Here is an 18,789-nt window from a genome sequence, read left to right as displayed (position 1 = left end):
ACATGGGGGCAAGAGAGAAGGACAAGCCATAAATTATGACATTGCTCTTTGGGCTGGGAACTACTTAGCAGAGAAAAACCTCTGGGATTTGACCAAAGCCACCATGCCAGGGCTATCTCTCTGTCTTGCTCACTGCATCCACTTACCACAGCCTCCCAGTAGGAAGGGTGAGAACTGCTGGCTTCCCCATGGGATGGAGCCCTGCTTTCCCTGGATGCTCCCAGCCAGGACCTGTGCCAAGGTGATTTCATGCTTCAAGAGATTCAGGCATTTAACACTTTCTTTAAAAAGTTACAAATCTTTTAATAAAATCATTATAAATTACAATTTCTGGGAGAACAGGCTCCAGTGTATAAAATGGGAGACAAGCTGGGGAGGAGCAGGGGAAGCACCAACAGGAACCTCTCTCCCCACAAGAAAGAAGAAAGAGGGACAGAAAGGTTCTGACAGACATTTATTGGGGGGAAAAAACAAACAAAACAAACAAACAAAAAACAAACAAAAGAAACCCAACAAAAAACAACAAAAAACTTCTAAGAGCGGTCCAGTGGATATAGAAAGACGTTAGCCCATGTCCCTCTGTACTTCCACCCTCCCAAATCCTTACACCCAAAGGCAAACACATACGAGAAGTCCTGATGAAGTCAGGTATTTTATCAGGTCCAGGCAGACCTCAGTTCCCAGCAACAGTCTGAAGCTATTGGTCTTCTGTGGGTGCCAGCAGGGATTTTTGATAAGCCAAGAGTCAGCCTCCTCCCATACCTCCCTCGAGATGACAACAGGCATGTTGGCATGGTGTCCTGGCTCATGGGTGTCAAAGCAGCCAAGGAGGCCAGTCCCACAGGGCAGACTGAAGTTCCCTCCACAGAAAAAGGGCACTCTGCCCCACAGCAGACTTTTGTGGGGTGCTGCAGTCCCAGAGCCACGCAACAAGAAGGGACAGCACAGATGAGTTGGGTGGGTCAGCAGGTGTGGACCCTCCTGACAAGGAAAGGCCAGCACACAGTCCAAGCAGCTCAGAGTTTGATGTGGAGATGAAGAGATGAAATGAAGCTGCTTCCCTACAGGGGCTTTGCAGAGCCCTCTCCCAGCCAGGTCCCCTCACCCAGCACAGATCACTCATGTCTTCCCTCCATGGTGCCCCGAAAGGCGCTGGAGCTGGGCCGGCCATAAGCCAGCAAGATTTCACTTCCCTGCTGTGCCATGAGGGGAAGAAAGACAGAGGTGAAATCAAGCCAGACCACAAGCAGAGGGGAGCTTGGCCACCTGGTGTCTGCACTGAGGAGGTGGGAGCTGTCACTCCAGGACAGCCATGAGGAGGTGCAGTTCCCGAAAGGCACTACCATGGCGGCCACTGAGCCCAGACTTGTTCTTGACGATGTTGCTGATGTTTTCAGCTGCTTGTAGCACAGCTTGCATTATGAAGCCTGCAGAAACAGAGACCAGGCACAGCATTAATCTCCTCAGATGAGCTTGTTCCTGTGGCATTAAAGTTGCAGCTCAAGTAGGAGAGAAAATAAAGCAGCTTGGATGAGGCTGAGAGGTGAGGATGGCTCTGCAAAACCACCCTGTATTCAGCTCATGTCCTGATGCCATGAGGGACTGGCATCCACATAAGGGCTCTTTCATTCGTCTTTTCCCCTTGGCAGTGAAGTCCAGGGAGGAAGGAGGTGCTATTTTCAGAGAGCCAGCTCTCAGAGCAGAGCTATCCTGTTAAGAAACTGGAAATCCAGGGCCTGGCTGACAACTCATGTGTCTTGTGAGGAACAAGGCAGTCACTGGGCTGTTTTTCTCCAGATGTACTCATACTCTTGTTTAGATATGACTCAACCAGATAGTGACAGAGGGAAAAGCAGCCCTTTTTTCTCAAGCAGAAGAGTTCAGATTTTGCAGGCAAAGGGAAGGCATGCCCAGTCTAGCACCAAAGCACCTGATGGCAATGAGCAAAGCTCACCCAAGAGGAAGGCTGGTTCAAAAGGAGAAGGTGCCTTACCTTTCTCTCTGGTGATGTCTACTCCGACAGAAGGTGGTGCAGCAAGGATATCTGTTATTAGTGGCAGAATCTCTGGAGAATAAGTTTCAGGGAGGTGCAACCAGTCTGCACGTAACTGAAAGAAAAACAGAGAATTGGGCATCACTCAGATCTCATTCCTGTTCTTCCATCACACAGGCCTCAACCTCACATGTCACAGGGGATAACCTACTCAAACCATCCCCCCTTAACCACCACTAACCCAGGAAGGAGAGCAACCAAGTACTGATGCAGCTTTGGGTCAAGGCCACACTGACAAAGCAAGACCTTTGAAGGGTCCTGGCATACACCCCATGAAGTGGGACCTTTGTGCTCAAGAGCAGTCATGTCCTGCCACGAGGACCTTGGCAGAAGACTCTCTTCTGGTAAGAAGGAATGGTAGAAATTCTATCTTAAGAGAGAAGCGGTGTTTTCTTGCCACCTGACAATGAAATTCCTGAGTTGTCAGTTTCATTCCATCAGTGTGCAGAATCTACTTACTCCTACATTGATTTGACTCCCTGCTGGCTTCAAAGCTGCCCTCAATCCCATACACCTGTGCCAATCTCAACTCCCTGGTCTCCTTGCCCATCAATGCTTCCCATATCTTTTTCCACATGCATCTGGTAATTCCATTGCTGTTCCAGGCATTGTAAAAACATTATACTGTGATTTTTTAGGATTTTCTTTTGGCTACAATATACCTCGTGGATATCTCCTATGAATATGCTTGTTCCCAAGAAGACCATGTACTTGCAGCCTCACCTTTCGTATTTGCTCTGGAGGAGCTTCTCTATCTGTGGCAGAATTATTGTACACAAATCCAGCTTCCAGAGAGACCTGAAAAGGAGACACTGAACCAGACACTGGGCCTTTACAAGCTGACTCAATAAAATGCTTTCTGGAAAAAAACCCTAAGCAACAGCATTCAAACTCACGGAGCAAGTTCACTGACTCCCCCTTGTGAGAGAAAGTGGCAGGTTCTGACATACTTTGTTGACTCCCAGAGCTTTCACTTACAGAAGCCCCAAGACTCTAAATTTCTTTACTTGCCAAAAAGGCCCAGTACAATTCCAGAAGCTAAATGCATTTCACTCTGCCCTGGCCCACTTGACACAAGGCAGGCAGAAGCTTCCATCACCCAGCTGGACAGATCTTGGATACCAACAGGGCTGTTCCCACCCAGGACTCACGCTTTTTGGTTGACAATATTCAACAGGTCCACGACAACAGACAGATCGTTGATCGCCACTGCAGAATCCACAGAATTCTGAGAGAGACAGGGAAGAAGAAGTGTCTACTGCAAAGCTCAAACTGGATTAGACTAAGGCAATACCAAGTGCCACTTTTCTAAAGCAATGTGATGGAAACTGTGGAGTTGGCTAGGGAAAAGGTAACTCTTGTATGAGAAAGTTTTCCCTGCTTTCTTTGCGACCATTCAACTCCAGGTGGATACAGCAGCAGTCTGTGGTGCAGCCCTGGGGACAAAAGCTGTGAGGCCCTGGCTTGTGTCTGCAATAGTGTGGCCAGCAGGACCAGGGCAGGCCTGTGCTCAGCACTGGTGAGGCTGCACCTTGAATCCTGGGTCAGTTCTGGGCTCCTCACAACAAAAAGACATTGAGGTGCTGGAGCATGTCCAGAGAAGGGCAATGGAGCTGGGGAAGGTTCTGGTGCACAAGTCTGCCTTGGAGCAGCTGAAGGAACTGGGAGAGTGAACACCTGGTGACAAGGAGGCTGAGGTGTGTGTGTATGTGTCAGTCTCCCAAGGAACAAGTGATAGAACAAAAGGAAAAGGCCTCAAATTGTGCCAGGGAGGTTTAGAAATTAGGAACAATTTCTTCATGGAAAGGGTTGTGGGGCCCTGGCACAGTCTGCCCAGGGCAGTGGTGGTTTCACCATCAGTGAAGGTGTTTAAAAGCCATGTAGCTGTGGTGCCTCAGAACATTGTTTAGCACTGGCCTCAGCAGAGTTAGGTTAATGGTTGGACTTGATGGTCTCAAAGGTCTTTTCCAATCACAAATGATTCTCTGATTTTAGGTTAAGATACAGAATTGGCCCCAGACAAGCCAAAGACCTGCCTCAGTTGCTCCCCTTATGAGCCTCAGGTATCCCACATCCTTGCCTTGATTGTCACTGGTGCTCCACACAGCCCGCACGGTGTCCAGGTTCTTGTGGCGGCTGGTGAGCACCACACACATGGTCTCATGGCCTTTCCTGATCTGGGACATTGCTTCCTCATCCAAGAGCTCAGTCTGGCTTTGGTTTTTTCACAGCCTTGAAAGTACAGATGCCAATGGAGGAAAGGTAAGAGAGAGAGGCACAGAGAAAGAGGAGCAATCTCTGGCCTAGGTGAGAGCTGATTTTGGTGTAACAGAGGGACAAAAAATGCTGATTTCCTTGCAGATTGTTTTATAAACATTTTCAAATAGAACTGTGCAATTCTTTTCAGCTACTTCTCTTTTGCCTTCTCTACTGTGTCAATCACAAACACAACTGAAGCTTTGTAAACTCTCAAAACTGAAAAAAAAATTATTTAGAAGCTTTCAAACCAGTATGTTTTTTATGAAGACATGTTTTCATGCAAACCTTGTTTTTTATGTGAAATGCTCATCCAAAATAATAGATTTTATTACAAAGCATAAATCTCACACAACTCATTAGACTCCTACCCACACCATGCTAGAATCTCTCTGCCCCTACTCACATTTAGTTTGGGATCAAGAGGATGCTCTGGTCCTTCTCCCTTCCAGAGACAGGGCATACTCTCCTGGGCAAGGCCAAGAAGCCTCCGAGATTCAAGGGGCAAAGATTCCCATGAAATTATTATGTACATGCAATGGTAGACACTGATTTTCCAAAAAAATCACTGTATATGTGGGAATCAGCACTGTCTTTGTCTCATGCCTTGCTCTCTGCTTTGGCAACACACTCTTGTGAGCAGGGAGCAATGCTGCTGTGTTGGCACCAGCCTGCTGCCCACCCCAAGGGTGTGTTCCAGCAGCCCTGTGGTGCTGACTCCACAGGAACCACAAGCCAAAGCAGCTGGAAGGCAGAGGAGTAAGCTGGGAGGGGAAGCACCTGGGAAGGGAAGCATCAAGCAAGCAGGGGTAGAGCAGAAGTAACGTGCCCTGCAGTAGTGAGGACAGCAGGCTGCAGCTGAGACACTTCTGCACCGCACAGAACATTCCTTCTGATGCCCCCCAACACAGACAACAGCTGGAAACTTTTGTCCAGAGACACTTACTGGTAGAAAGTCAGAGGCTTTCAGGCCAATGGGTTCATTCCTGGCTGCAGGAATCACTGATGGCTCTGTTCGGGTCAGTGAAGTTGAGGAAACAATTGGTGGCCTCTGGACTGGATCAGGCTGCAAGAAAAACTTGGATAAAAGCTCTAGCAGCAACCATCTGATGTAATATTTTTAATGCCCTGTTTTCTTCTCACACCAAGGTCCTAATGTACAAGTAGTTTTCAATTCACAAGCATGGCTTAAGAGGCAATAAAGTATCTCTAGGTACATGCCAAGATGTAATCAATGTTTGCAAAGAACATGGAAATACCCCAAGCCAAGCGCTGTCATTATCACCACATAAAATGAGGGCAATAGGCTGTGGCCTGCCTGAAGGTGAACAGAATTCGAGTATAACATGTCCTGGCCCCTCAGCTTGCTACAATTTTGGCTACAAAACAGCCTCAGAGCAACACCTGCAAAAATCTGGTACTTGGGTTTTCTTCAGTGTCCCAGTTTTGAGAGGAAAGGAGAAATACCACTGAAAATATGGGAAGTGAACAAATAGAGCCCCTGCCTGTAGGAGGTTTGGTCTTCAATTCAACTGCTCAGGCAAGACACACGGCAGGACCGTCTGCCCCTGCACTTTTACTGCAGTTCAGTCATCAGCTTGACTAGATATGATCACTTCTCCAGCATTCATGTATCTTTCTGAGTGGGAGCATGAACAGCCATTAACATACGTACAAGTTCCTGCTTTGGCAACAGAGTCTGGACGTCTGCAGCTTGGTTGGGCTTCACTGCCTCCTTTGCTATTACGGGCTCTACCAAGATGGAAAGAAGTGGGAAAGCAGAAACTGATCATTCTTTTCAAGTTGGGAGCAAAAGAAGTTCTGTATAGGTAGACTACAAGTAGTGTTTCTGCAGACATGTAGCTTTTCCTCTTTTACAGGCAATTAACCTCATTCCCACCATGGATTCATTTGCATACTCACCGTCCTCTGGAGGGGCAGGAAAGGGCTCATTGTTTTTAGGAGGAGTTCGACCTACAAAAAATGAAAAAAAAAAAAATGAAGGAGCATCCAAGGCTACAGAGTAGCTAAAGGTCAACCTTGGAGCTGGGAGATCTCAACCAGCTCCGTAGATTAGGGCCATCAGTGATGCAGCAAGGAGAGTTATCTCCTCCAGACCTTGACACTATTGTTGAGTTTACCCAAAGGCTTTCTGTCTCCACAGCTCTGATGGACAAAACTGACCTGTGTAGCTGACTGCTGTTGCACATGTATGATGCACAATAAAAGACACACTTGTCACAACAAATTATTTACTTACGTAGTAAGTAAATGAAAAAGAATTACTATTAACTCTTTAGACTAAAGAGTATGTAATTTTTCTCATTTACATAAAAACAAGATACAGACATCACACTATGCCTCCTAAGCATCAATCTCTGCTTTAACAAAATATTTTGCCTTCACTTCTTTAATGGAGTCTGTTGATTTTATACATACCAACATTCTAAGTTGATAAATATCCTCTAACACAGTAGCTCTTCCTGATCAGGATAGGAAGGCAGCATGCTTACAGTGGAGCTCTGGATTCTGAGCCAGGCTTCAAACAGGCACCCACTGCACCCTATTTAAGGTGTCATCCTCCAGCAGTTCACCAACATGATCTGTGGTTCAGTGCCCAAGCACAGAATATTAAACAGAAGTTTTCTCAACTTTCCTAGTCACAAGCAAAGCCTTGACTACAGTGAGCTCACTTCTACTGAGGCAGTTTAGCACCTACGGCTCTAATCGAAACATCGCTCAAAAGGACAATAAACCCCAGTACTGACAGATAGCATTCTTGGGCTGGAAGATCTCATTGTAATCCTCTGCATTCTGGATCTCAGCCTTTGATTCCTTCTCATCCCGGTCATCCTCACTGCTGGGACTGCGTCTCTCACTCTCCGAGTTGTGCTTCACTCTGTTGTTAGCAGAGGAGAGTCTGTCAGAGCCTGAGAACACTGAGCTCCTGGTACACTGGCTTAAAACCCTGGAATTCAACACACCAGCAGACCCCCTCACCTTTGTGGCTTGCTGCAGCTAGTTGAGGGCCTGTCATAGATGCGGCGAAGGGAGGATCCCATGGGAGCAGGAGGCACAAGAGGTTTGTCATCCCTGAGCAGCCCATGAGGAACCGAACCAGACTTTGTGACTCTGCTGAGATCCACAACGAAGGAAGAGACTGTGCTTTGTGCAAAGGAAACTCCTATCTGCAGAGTCAAAATATCAAGGTAACTCATCAGGGAGGAGGTTGCCAGCCTTTTTAAGAGCAGGCATGACAGAGTGATCCATCCTGAGCAACCATGCTTGGGAATTTCTCAGTTCAGTGCTTTGGCTTTTTCAGTTTGAGGCTGCCTGTGTTTCTGAAGGTTATGGTAAAACTTTTGCCAAGCAGTTTCTAAATACTGGTCAAACCAAGCCACAGTTCTCTCTTCCAGAAGCCCAAAGAGAGAAAAAACAGAGCACAAGGCAGCCAAAAGCAAAAGCCTGCAAGATTTAAGTGCTAGGCACATTACAAGTCCTGGCCCCTGATACAAGCTTAAAGGTCAGAAGGCCTCAAAGAGGCAAGAGGGTTTTATCTTGTGTTTGCAAGCTACCTCCCCCACTCCTTAGCAGCAGTGGCTTACCAGCTGGTTGTTGCAGATAGATAGGTCAGCAACTTTTCCCCAGTTCACCCAAGACCACATCAAAGCAGCGCTCTGGCTCCCAGCCGTACACACGCAGCGAATCCTGGAAGCCACTGTACAAGCAGCAGCCATCTGGGTTTGAAGAGCACACACCTAGGAAAGGGTGGGTGGAGACTCAGACCCAGCTTTCCAACCTTGCTCAGTCCCACAAGGACCCCAAGGCTGTATCCCTCCTGACTCCGCTGAACACCACCAGCCCTCTTTCTGACCATGAACCTAACAATCTGTTGTTCATCTGTGCAACATCACCAGCAGCCCAAAGATTCTCTCTGGTTAAGTTCTCTTTGAGAAATACCCCTTCAGCCCTGCTTTAGTCTCTGCCTGGTGCACTGAAGTGTGAATGTAGCACACCTGACAGGAGTAGCCTCCTCTTCAATACAGCTCACAACTTGAAACTTCTCCAAGTCCCAGAACCGAACAGTCCTGTACACAAAGCAAAACAAAAATAATTGCTGAGACCTCTAGATATCTGCTGCAAGATCCAGTACTGGAATAACGTACCAGTAGCTGGAGTGGCTTCTGCTACTGGGCACATGTGATGAGCCTACACAGAAGGTTGGTTCAGCTGAAACCTAGGAATTCAGCCACAGATGCTATGATGGTCTAGATAAGGACAGGTATTTAGAGCTGTCCCAGAGCCAGGAGGACACACTGCAGCTGTGGACTGCTTGCTATGCAGGGAGGAAGTCAGGTGGGCCAGGGAAATGCTTGAAGCTATCGTGTTGTTTTCTAGTGTTGTAGAAGGTGCCATTAATTTTGGATGAGAAGGCAAGATCTCTATGTTCTGTGCATTACAGATGTGACGTCCTGCTGGCCTTGATGTCAGGCACTTGCAGTGCCAGGCTTGAGTTGTGTGACATTCCCACTTTCTACATTCCTAAAAGGAAGGGCATTGGGAAATAGAACTGACACATACAATTCCCTTCTTTTTTATTCCACTTACACACCTGTCAGAGCTGCCAGAAGCCAAAAGGTATTCATTGGGATGGAATTCAACAACACTTACTGGGCCAGTATGCCCTGTGAACTCAAACATTATCTTCCCAGCAGCCAGATCCCACAGCTGGAAAATGGAAAGAAGAGATTCTTGTAAAGATGTAACATTAGAGAATTTAAATACACTTCAGATGTCCTTGTACTGGCAACCGTATAATAGCCCTGCCCCTCTAAGAACAGACTCAATTTTGTCAAAAGAAGGCAATGATCAGGAATGGAGTACCAATGGAGACGTTCAAGACTACATTTACTGTGGAGTTTTTTTTCTTATTTTGCTTTCAGCATTCTCTTAAATTTTCCATTTAATTTGGTACCCTAGAAGTTTTTAGTTTATACTTAGAGATTGGGATAAAATAACAGCAATTCCATTTGTCTCCACAGATTGTATCTCAAACACAAACAAACGAAAACCCAAAAGTTCTGAATCCCTTAGCAATTAATTCTTCCTCTGCTCTCACCTCCAATGGAAAATACAGAGTGAAATGACTGACAGATTTATTTCATGTGAAGCTGGAAACAATAAGCAGTCCTTAGCCACATTCCTCTGTATCACATCAGAAACAACTGAAGTCACTGCTTCATTTGAGACTTTTCTGAATTCTCTCTTGCTCTGCTCAGTCCTGACAGCAATTTTCAGACTGATCATCATGTGAAAACATGTGTGATAACAAACCCCCATGAAATTACCTCAGCAAAGCCAGAAATCAGTATGGCAAAATAATGTGCTGTGTACCACTTGGTCTGTAAGATTTACTGAAACGACCAAGGCCAGTGTTCAGGTATCACATCTCTACCACCATCCAAACTTCAACCTTCCTGTGCACAGTGCCAACATATCTATTGGATAAGTGCATCTCAACAACATCCAGTTCTTTTCTGGATGCTGTGGGCCACTGGACATGTTCTTCATAAACAGACTGTCCCTTGCAAAGCCACAGGGCTCAGCCAGCTGCCTGGTGAATTACAGGTGTATATGAGCAAGTGCTGGTGATGCCTGGTAAAAACATGATCCCGGCATTCCCAAATTACCTTTACAGTGTGGTCATCAGCAGCAGAGGCTAACCACTTCCCATCAGGACTAAAGCGGAGACAACGAACTGCTTCTGTGTGACCCTGAAACAAGGAAAACATGGCTAGGGGATTTATTATTATTTATTTTAGAGGGAATTATGGATTTAGTCTTTCAATCCTACACAACATACAAAATAAAATCAAGTAGCTGTTTGAGAGTCCACAGCTCAGAGAACACTACACACTTCATTCAAGAACTGTACTTGTCCATACCTAAAAGGGTATAATCTCTCCCATCTGTCCCACTGCTGACATCAGTCTATTTTGGTAAATAGAGACCTTGCTTAATTAATAAAAATTGATTTTAAATTACCCAGATTTATGTGTGGTCAGGCAGAAGTGCTGCTAGCTTGGTTTCTGTATGAAATTAATATACAGCAAGTTCTTGGGCAGAAAAGGGCCCCACAAACAGCACCATCTTGCAGAGTGGGGATATACATGGTAACAGCAGTCACAATATAAAGAAGCCACAGATCACAGAGGCCTGCAGAGGTTAGTTTACCAGGCCACTTCACAAATCACATAGATCTTATTTTTATGCTAGAAAACCAAGAAGTTAATTGTACAATAACCACTTTAAGGTCTGCTCATGAGTCTCCAAGAGCAATCTTTCTGCCCTCTTTGCCTGAAAACTAAGGAAGCACTTTACCTTGTATCTAAAGACACAGCCTTTTCTTCTGACATCCCAGAGCTACAGGGAAGAAAAACAAACATAAAGAAAATTCTTAGAGCAGTGTGTGGGGAACCCAAGAGTCCCAGTCAGAATAAGAGTTCTCCGTGTCACCAAGCTGTTAAACACTACAAAATGAAAACAGTGAAGGGCTCTTGAACCCCTTTTTGCTTCACAGATATTTCCTCAGCCACCTCCCCAGTGAGAATCACTTCTGTCAGGTATTCCTTACCACAGCAACCTCCATCCCTACAGTCAAATACCAGCCTGATGATGCAGACGCAGTCCACAGCAATCAGGACGTCTGAGCTTGCTGACACCATGCCTTGGCTGGCACCTAACTCAGAGCCACATTCCACACCAGAGGAGTCACACTCATTGAGCTACCACCGTGGAAATACACACAGGGGTTTAACAAGCAACTCACAGACACAGCTGCCCACACACATGGAAATGACACAGCACAGCATCTACCTACAGCTTTGCACAAAATGTGTTCTGGCTCTTCAAAACAAAGATGCTGCAAGTAGAAGGGGCAGTCTAAAGGGGAAGCTGGGTTTACCTTAATGTTTGTGTCCAAAGAGCCAGATGCCACAAAGCTTCCAAAAGGATGGAAATCAAGGCTGCAGATATTTGCTTTGTGGACCAACCAGTGTACGAAGAACTGGGAACAGGAGAAACAGAGCAAGGGAGAGGGAAGAGAGAACAAATATTTAGTAGTTCATTTCACCCAAAACAGCATGCAGAAGTTTAGCCATGCTAAGCACATGGCAATTCAACATACATGAGACATGCTGCATATTGTTATTCATCTGTATAGAATATTTTATGTAAATGTTTCTGACTTTATCCTTGCAATGAAATGGAACAGCAATAAAGAGCCAGTGTTCAACAGTCCTAATCAAACTCCTGTCCTTAGGTGTAGAAACTATCAATAAAAATAAAAAATGTCTCCATTCTGAAAATAAATCTCAAAAGCCACATTCTGAGGCAGCTGTCAGGCCACTTGTTACAACTTGTTTACAAAAGGGAGCAAAACAAGTAGGGGACACAGGTTTAGCCAGGAAGTGAAAGGGACCATGGATTGCCTGCCACCATTCACCCAGCTTCTGTTAGACAGACCCTTTCCTGGAACACAGCCATCTCTGTCCAGGCACAAGCCTGACCTCCCACCTCTAAGGTCTCAATATTCACAGTGGAGTCCTTAACTCTCCCTCCAAAGACCAGGAAGGCACAATTAGGAAGCAGGAGACCAAGAAATGATCACAGCATTGCAGGAAGTCACCAAGTAACACCCTTTCTAATTTTGGAAACCAGAAAAGACCAGCAGAACTAGCACCACTGTATCTCTGAAAGCAGAGACAAACACACGACTTCCACTTAGAAAAATTGCTCAGATAGTGACCTGGGTAATCTCCCATCATCACTTGTCATGTTGGCACAGTCTAAATGATTGCCCCATGGCAGAAACTAACTCAAGCCAGACTTGGAAAGGTCATTTGCACAGACACTGGCTCAACAGGTCTCCTAATAAATTCAGCCAGATCAGTTAAGTCTCCAGTACTACAGCCAAAACCATGTTATAACTCACTTGACTAACTGTCTGAATGACAAAGTCATACTCATCTTTGCAACTTGGTGTGGGATTTGAGAAAATATGATAAATAAAACATGACTCAACAGTAGCAAAAGTAGCAGAGCTCAATGAGTTCATGGTTTTTACAATTTATCAAAAATTATGCATTTGTCTGTGTATATGGTCATACAACAGCAGAAGAGAAGGAAAGAAGGGAAAAAGAATGTAAGAATGAGAACAAGAGATAAGCAAGTGGGGGGATTCCTGGACTTGTGCAGAACCCAATATACTTAGAAATTCCAATCTGATTTTGGATCTTTTTATTAAGATGGACAATTTTCAGCTGAGATTCTGAATACAAATTCCACATGTCTCCTTACTCTATGGAAACTGTCCTGGAATACAGATTTCAACAACACTCAGGTTGAAACCTAGAAACTAACTCCTCAAATCAGTCTCCCATCAATACACTACCAATTTCTGCTCTACAGTCTCAGTACGGAAGTGGATAAAAGGGGTGGAAGTTTAAGTTGAAAGCAATGCCAGTTTGCTGTTCCTTCTTAGGTTTGTGTACCTTCTGGGTCAATATAGGTATTAAGCCTAAGGATATTCCAAAAGCATGCACCACAGAAGTGAGAACTCATGGAAACATACTTTGGCAGCTTCCAGTCCCAGACTCGAATGGACCCTGACTGGGACCCTGCGACAATGAGTTCCTCGTTTGTGTTGATCTGAGGCTCTCAATGGGTGCTGTGTGGCCTGTCAGGCTCTGCAAAAAAAAAACCAAACAACCCCACCAGTCACAACTCACATCAACACAGCCCTGCCACAGCATCATTGCTAGAGAGGGAACTCAGTAATTCAGCCCATGAGCTGGGACCACCTCTTTGTGCCCCTGGTTCCTTTTCCTCATCAGGTGCCAGCTGGGAGAAACACCCAGCCCCAAACACCACTGCTGAACACAGCACTGGGCACCTTCCTTCTACCTCATCCCATTTTCTGGGGCACACTGACTGATTTTTAAAGGATGCATCAACAGAGACATGGCTAGTTAAAGATTAGGTGTGTGCCAGACAGGCTGACACATACTTCCATTATAAAATTATGCTGTGCAAGTGCAATGGCACTGTGCTTGCTCTAAAATAGGTCATGTTAATTGTCATGAACCAGTTATAAAATCAAAGCTAGATCAGGGCTACATGAAACCTCATGTAAGCATGGAGCCACATGTTGCTGCCAGCAATGGGTGCCAGAGTGATAACGTGGGGCTATTACTAACGTATTAACCTGAAGCATATAGGAGAAATTCACATGTATGCAGCTCCTTTCATCCTTGAGCATCTAAAAGCTTATAAATTACATAAATATTTTGACAAAGCCAGTATTTTAATTTAAAAGACAAGATTATCTAAAATGATTCTAGAAAACCTTTTAACATAAAATACTATTATTGTAGAAATTTTTGCATGTCAGTTATTATTTTATGCTTTAACCCACCCTCAAACACATTTTTTAACTAGCTAAGCTAGTCCTGTACCTCGCCTACAGGTACCAAGGCTGGGAACACCAGATGGAAGCTGCCTGTTCTGATGGCCTTTTCTTAGGAGTTCCTGTGAACTGAAATCCTCCATATAACACTGCAGCTGCAACTGTCACTTCTAGTGAAGTGCTTGAAAAAGCTCCTCTTCTCTCACTTCCCCAGCACATAAACATCAGGAGTTCTAACAAAGTAACCTGAAGGCAAATTTCAGAGGACAAAATACACAGCACAACCCCAAAAATCCAGATTATTTTGATATACAAGTATGGCACAATGTCCTCAGCAGCCCCATTGGCTCTCAGAACACCAGCTTGTCACGGTCTGTCATTCCCAGGCAGCACAGAGAGATGCAGCTCTCTGCTCCCACAGGAGGCTACAGAGTATTCAGTCCTTCAACTTGCTTCTCATGAAGGAAATGTTCGCTTTCAAACTACTGTCACACCACCATCATGGGCTGGAAAGACACAGCTTAACTACACTATGCAAGAAGCTCAGAACTGCCAAAGGTGAGCAACTTGTTTGCACCCACTTCAACTCTTCATACTTGACCTCAGTAATGGAAAAATAAACAGGCACATTCTTCTCTAGCTTTTGACCCCTACTATCCTGACTTCTTCCTCACAAGTTTCATGCTTGCAGAGAAATGCCTTCCTTAACACAAAATTACTGTACTGTTAATTAAAACAAGTGACAAGGGAACAACACCCACCCTAAGAAACAGCAAATGCAGGACAGACATCTGTTAAATATATTTATGGTGTGCTTTAGCATAATCACTATTGGGGTAACCCTACTCTTTCTAACATGCTACACCCACCTACTCTACCCCAGCTTACACGAAGGTTTGCAAACTATTCTGACAAACTTTGTGGTGACAGTTGGTCACTGTGGGATAGTAGGAATGCATCCCTGCTGGGGGTGTTCCTGCTGGGAGGGACAACTCCAGGGTATTAAAGTGGCTCCTGCAGCTTCCACTACAAAACTAGCTGATCTTGTACAAAACCTGCATTTAATGACCTGTAGCCTGGTAACAGAAGACCAATAACTCATTATCTGAGGCAAGCCCTGGCCCAGCAGAAGTAGCCAATCATCCCAGGCTGAATTCCCAGTCACTGAATTCTTTCCCTACCTTTTGCTGCAATCCAGCCACTCAGCTTTTTGTTAGTAAATTCTCATAAATACTCATAATTCCCACTGGCTAACAGCCCAACAATCTTCTTACTCATTCCCCACAGCTCCATACCTCAGAATGTAATATTCCCATCCTCTGCAAGCTGAGAAACAGTTCTGTTCTTACGCATGATGCAGTTGGGCTTGGTTAACTGACCATATGTTTGACCCGACAGTCATCTCCTCCAGTAGCCAGCAGCCGACCTGAACTTTTCCCCAGGACCAGTGAGGAGACATTGCTTGCTGTGATGCCATGATCTCTTCTGCACAAAACAAAACAAAGTTACAAGAAAGTAGTACAAATTTTTTCATCTCATCCCTTCCCAAGGGCTGAAAAAATATTCTTTCTCAAGAAAAACCTTCCAGTTTCCACAGGACAAGCTCGAGGCAGCCCCTGTTCAGGTAAGAAGTCACACTATTACCTTGCTTCAAAAACAGTCCTTGGCTCTGCCTGCTGTACTGGAGGTATTAGTTTCACAAAAAGCATCTTCTCGTTAGCAGCAGTTCAGTAACTTTAAAGATTCCCTCAGCCATGGCAACCTGCTCACAAAAGCTGCTCTGGGTACCTGCATGGGCCTCAGTAACCAGAGTGTCTCAGAAGCTGCTCTAATATGCATCAGCCAGAGACACCTAGCAAAAGGCCTTCTAATCCTGTTCCAGGAGGCAGCAGCACTCTGACTCGAGAGGAACTGGCAGATGAGCAGTTTGCTACCTCACACGGGCAGAAAAGTCAGACTCAGCAGCAGGCACAGATGGGACTCCCAGTCCCCAGCTCTGGCACAGGATTTGCTACATTCCCACCATGTACCACAGGTGAGACTCAGCAATGCACAACGTGAAGCTGTGACAAAGGAAGGATGAACACATACCCAAAAGGGCAGAAATAAACAGGGATGGATACTAAAAGACTGTTAAAAACTAACAGGGAGCTCTGACACTGAGAGGGCTTTGCAATGACACAACTCCAAGGAAGCCTCATCAAGAAACAAGTCTGGGGCAAAAGAGAAGCCAAACAAGCATCCTTACTTAGACATCTTATTTTTGCAGTGGATTTTTAAATCCAAATTTCTCACAGGGGCTTTTGACAGATGTGTTTACCAGCTTCTTCCTCTTCTGGTTCTCTTCTTTGAAATTTCATAGGATTTGCTTGCTGAATAGTTATGAAACTTTTTATTTTAAAAAAATGGGTAGCAATCAATTCAATTGGCATCTGGATTGTTTTAGTGGGAAGAACATTTTGATCACTTTGCACACAACACTAATCCAAAAAGATATTAGACAGCTGTAATAATAATCACACATACTTTTATCTCAAGCTCTCAAGACTGTTTTTCAGAGAGGAAAACTGTACAACTTTCACCCTAGGTGAGGGAACACCTTTCGAATTAAAGGGTACCTGGACTGTAAATTACATGAGAAAGGTAAATCTGAAAAAATGCTTGTATTGACTGGAAAACCAATCTTCCACATGCCAGTGCTGAAGTGAAGTATGTCTCCTATACACAGACTTGAAGGTAATGAACAATACAATTAGTATTGGTAGATCAGCTCAAGAGTTAAAATGGAAAGGAGATACAGGCATTACTTCTGAGACAAGTGCACCAGCAGTTCTGCTTTTTCCCTCCTCTTGATTGCACCCTTCATAATATATTGCAAGTGTAAAAGTCATTGGCTGAAGCATTCAACCTTCTGTTGATAAAAGACAAGTTCTAACCTAATGCCAGCCTTGGCCAGACAGCATCATCCTCTCCCTCTGGGCAGTGCCTTAGACCCACAAACTTTTTTTTTAATGAAGTATTCAGCACCAAGTGTCACCCACCAGATCAGGAATACTAAGCTAGTAATTAGCATTGTCAAAACACTTGTAAAACTCAGGTTGCTTCTTGCTCTAAAGAGAATGCTAAGATGAGGCACAGCCTATTAAAAATGAAGATCAAGAACTGCCTGCTTAAAGGAAACAGAGATTGACCAACTTCCAACTTTTCCCAGAACAGGAGTTTCAGGGATGGGAAGATAACACAGCAAACTGGCTTTCTGCTCAAAAAGATACGAAATTACTCATTATCCCAGCTCCCTTAATACATTACCAGTCATAAATACAGGGTTTCCAATAGCCAATTTCTCGACCCTGTCATCAATGGGTTCACCACTTCCCATTGCTTCTTAGCATTCCTCAACAGACCTTATGAAATTATTCAACAGTGGCCAGCAAAGCAACCAGAAATGGACAGTCAGAATGTGTTCACTACTCAGTTTCAGAGGACAGTACATTTTTCACACTGAGGATGGTGAGACCCTGGTCCAGGTTGCCCAGAACGGTGTGAGATGTCCCATCCCTGGAAACATTCAAGGTCAGGTTAGACAGGACTCAGCATTCTGCTCTGGTTGAAGTTGTCTCTGCTCCCTGGATGGCCTGCAAAGATCCCTACAATCTACCAAACCCTGTAATAAGGGAGTAGCAAAGGGAAACTCAAAAGGGGCTGAGCTGGCCCGGCTTGGGCTCTGCAGGGGGTTCCCCCATCCCCACCCTTCCCGTCCGTGGTCCCAGTGCTGCCCGGGTCACTGGGGTCTGGTAGAGTAACGTTACCGGGCTGGTCAGGAAAACAAAGGCTGTGGCCCTGTGACAACCACACCGGCAAGGCCCTGCGCTATCCCACTCTGCTGCCACGCTTTCCAGAAGGATTCTAGGAGGGATAAATTCCAGTAGGCGACTCCGGAGGGCCGGGGCTCCCCGACGGGCACAGGGATGGTCTAGCTCCTTCCCCCCCGCCTCCCTCTCGCCCCGCTGCCAGCTGCCGCACTCCTCCGCCCTCCCGGGGCTCAGAGTCACTCACGCAGCTTCCAGGCCGTCTTCGTGGTGACGGCCACAGCCATAGCTCCGCACGGGGCCGCTCCGACCGGCAGGGCTGAGGCGCCTTCCTCCCCGCGGCCAGGTTCCGCCGCTGTGTTCTAGGGCCGTCGGGCCATCCACCCGATCTTCTCCGGCACCGGCTCTCACCCGCCTCCCCGCCCTGCAGGCAAAGAAACACCGGCCGGGTCACGGCGACGGCCTCGGGGAGCGGGAAGGCCGGGCCGATGCGGCGGGCAGGGGCCCAGTCCGGGCTCAGCGCGGGCGCCCATCCCGGTAGCGAGGGGTCGGCGGGGAACCCCGCGGCAAGCCCTGCTCACCGGGATACGAGCGCAGCGGCCACTCCCGGAGCTGCCGGGGACGCAGGAATCTCGGTGGCGTCGGGACCTCCCTACCCTCCCCGGGTGGCTGCGACCCTCAAACCCCCCCCCAGGTCCCTCCCACCGCCCCGCCCGCCCGCACCGCACCGCACGGCAGCCCCGCACGGCAGCCCCGCACCGCCTGACAACCGCCCCCTCACAACACACCGCGCCCGCGCTCCGCCCCCGCTCCGCCCCCGCCAATCGCGGCGCCGCGCAGAGCCCTGCCCTGTTTCCGCGCGCCGCTCGGCCAACAAGAGCTGAGGGCGGGGCGGTTGCCGTAGCGACCGCAGCGCCACCGCCCAGTGGCAGCGCAGCTCTTAGCGCGGCCAATGAGGGGGCGGTGCCTAAGGGTCGTGCGGCCGCCATTTTGTGGCGGGCGGAGCTGGGTAGGGAGGGTGCTGCCGCTCCGTCTCTCAGCGCCGGGTTCACGCCGGGGGTGCGTGGGGCTCTTCCCGGGGGCTTTTCTGCGCTCGGGTACCTCAGGTCCTGCCTGTGGCCCTTGTGCCCGGGCTCCACAGTTTCTCTCTCTTTATGCCCCTTCCCCTCTTTGTGTTTCCGCTCCCACAGCGGTGCTGCCCGCAT

General features: G+C 46.8%; 1 protein-coding gene across 1 annotated transcript; it reads right to left on the bottom strand.

The window, feature by feature from the left end:
* Positions 1 to 439: 439 nt before the first annotated feature.
* KATNB1 (katanin regulatory subunit B1) lies at positions 440 to 18,789 on the bottom strand. Its single transcript, XM_030457993.1, is given in 27 exon segments — positions 440 to 1,394; positions 1,397 to 1,427; positions 1,989 to 2,059; positions 2,062 to 2,108; positions 2,777 to 2,851; positions 3,205 to 3,281; positions 4,126 to 4,285; positions 5,236 to 5,375; positions 5,985 to 6,061; positions 6,233 to 6,283; positions 7,078 to 7,208; positions 7,310 to 7,497; positions 7,915 to 7,962; positions 7,964 to 8,067; positions 8,324 to 8,397; positions 8,922 to 9,037; positions 10,000 to 10,083; positions 10,691 to 10,732; positions 11,274 to 11,354; positions 11,356 to 11,375; positions 12,928 to 13,023; positions 13,026 to 13,054; positions 15,125 to 15,162; positions 15,164 to 15,260; positions 17,832 to 18,008; positions 18,166 to 18,236; positions 18,484 to 18,789. Coding segments are annotated over 27 exon segments (2,529 nt in total). The 3' UTR covers positions 440 to 1,296.

This window comes from Calypte anna, chromosome 11, assembly GCF_003957555.1.
Source record: "Calypte anna isolate BGI_N300 chromosome 11, bCalAnn1_v1.p, whole genome shotgun sequence".
In the NCBI taxonomy this organism is placed as follows: domain Eukaryota; kingdom Metazoa; phylum Chordata; class Aves; order Apodiformes; family Trochilidae; genus Calypte; species Calypte anna.
Note: the sequence above shows the minus strand (reverse complement) of the source record. Positions and strands in the feature narration are given on the sequence as shown.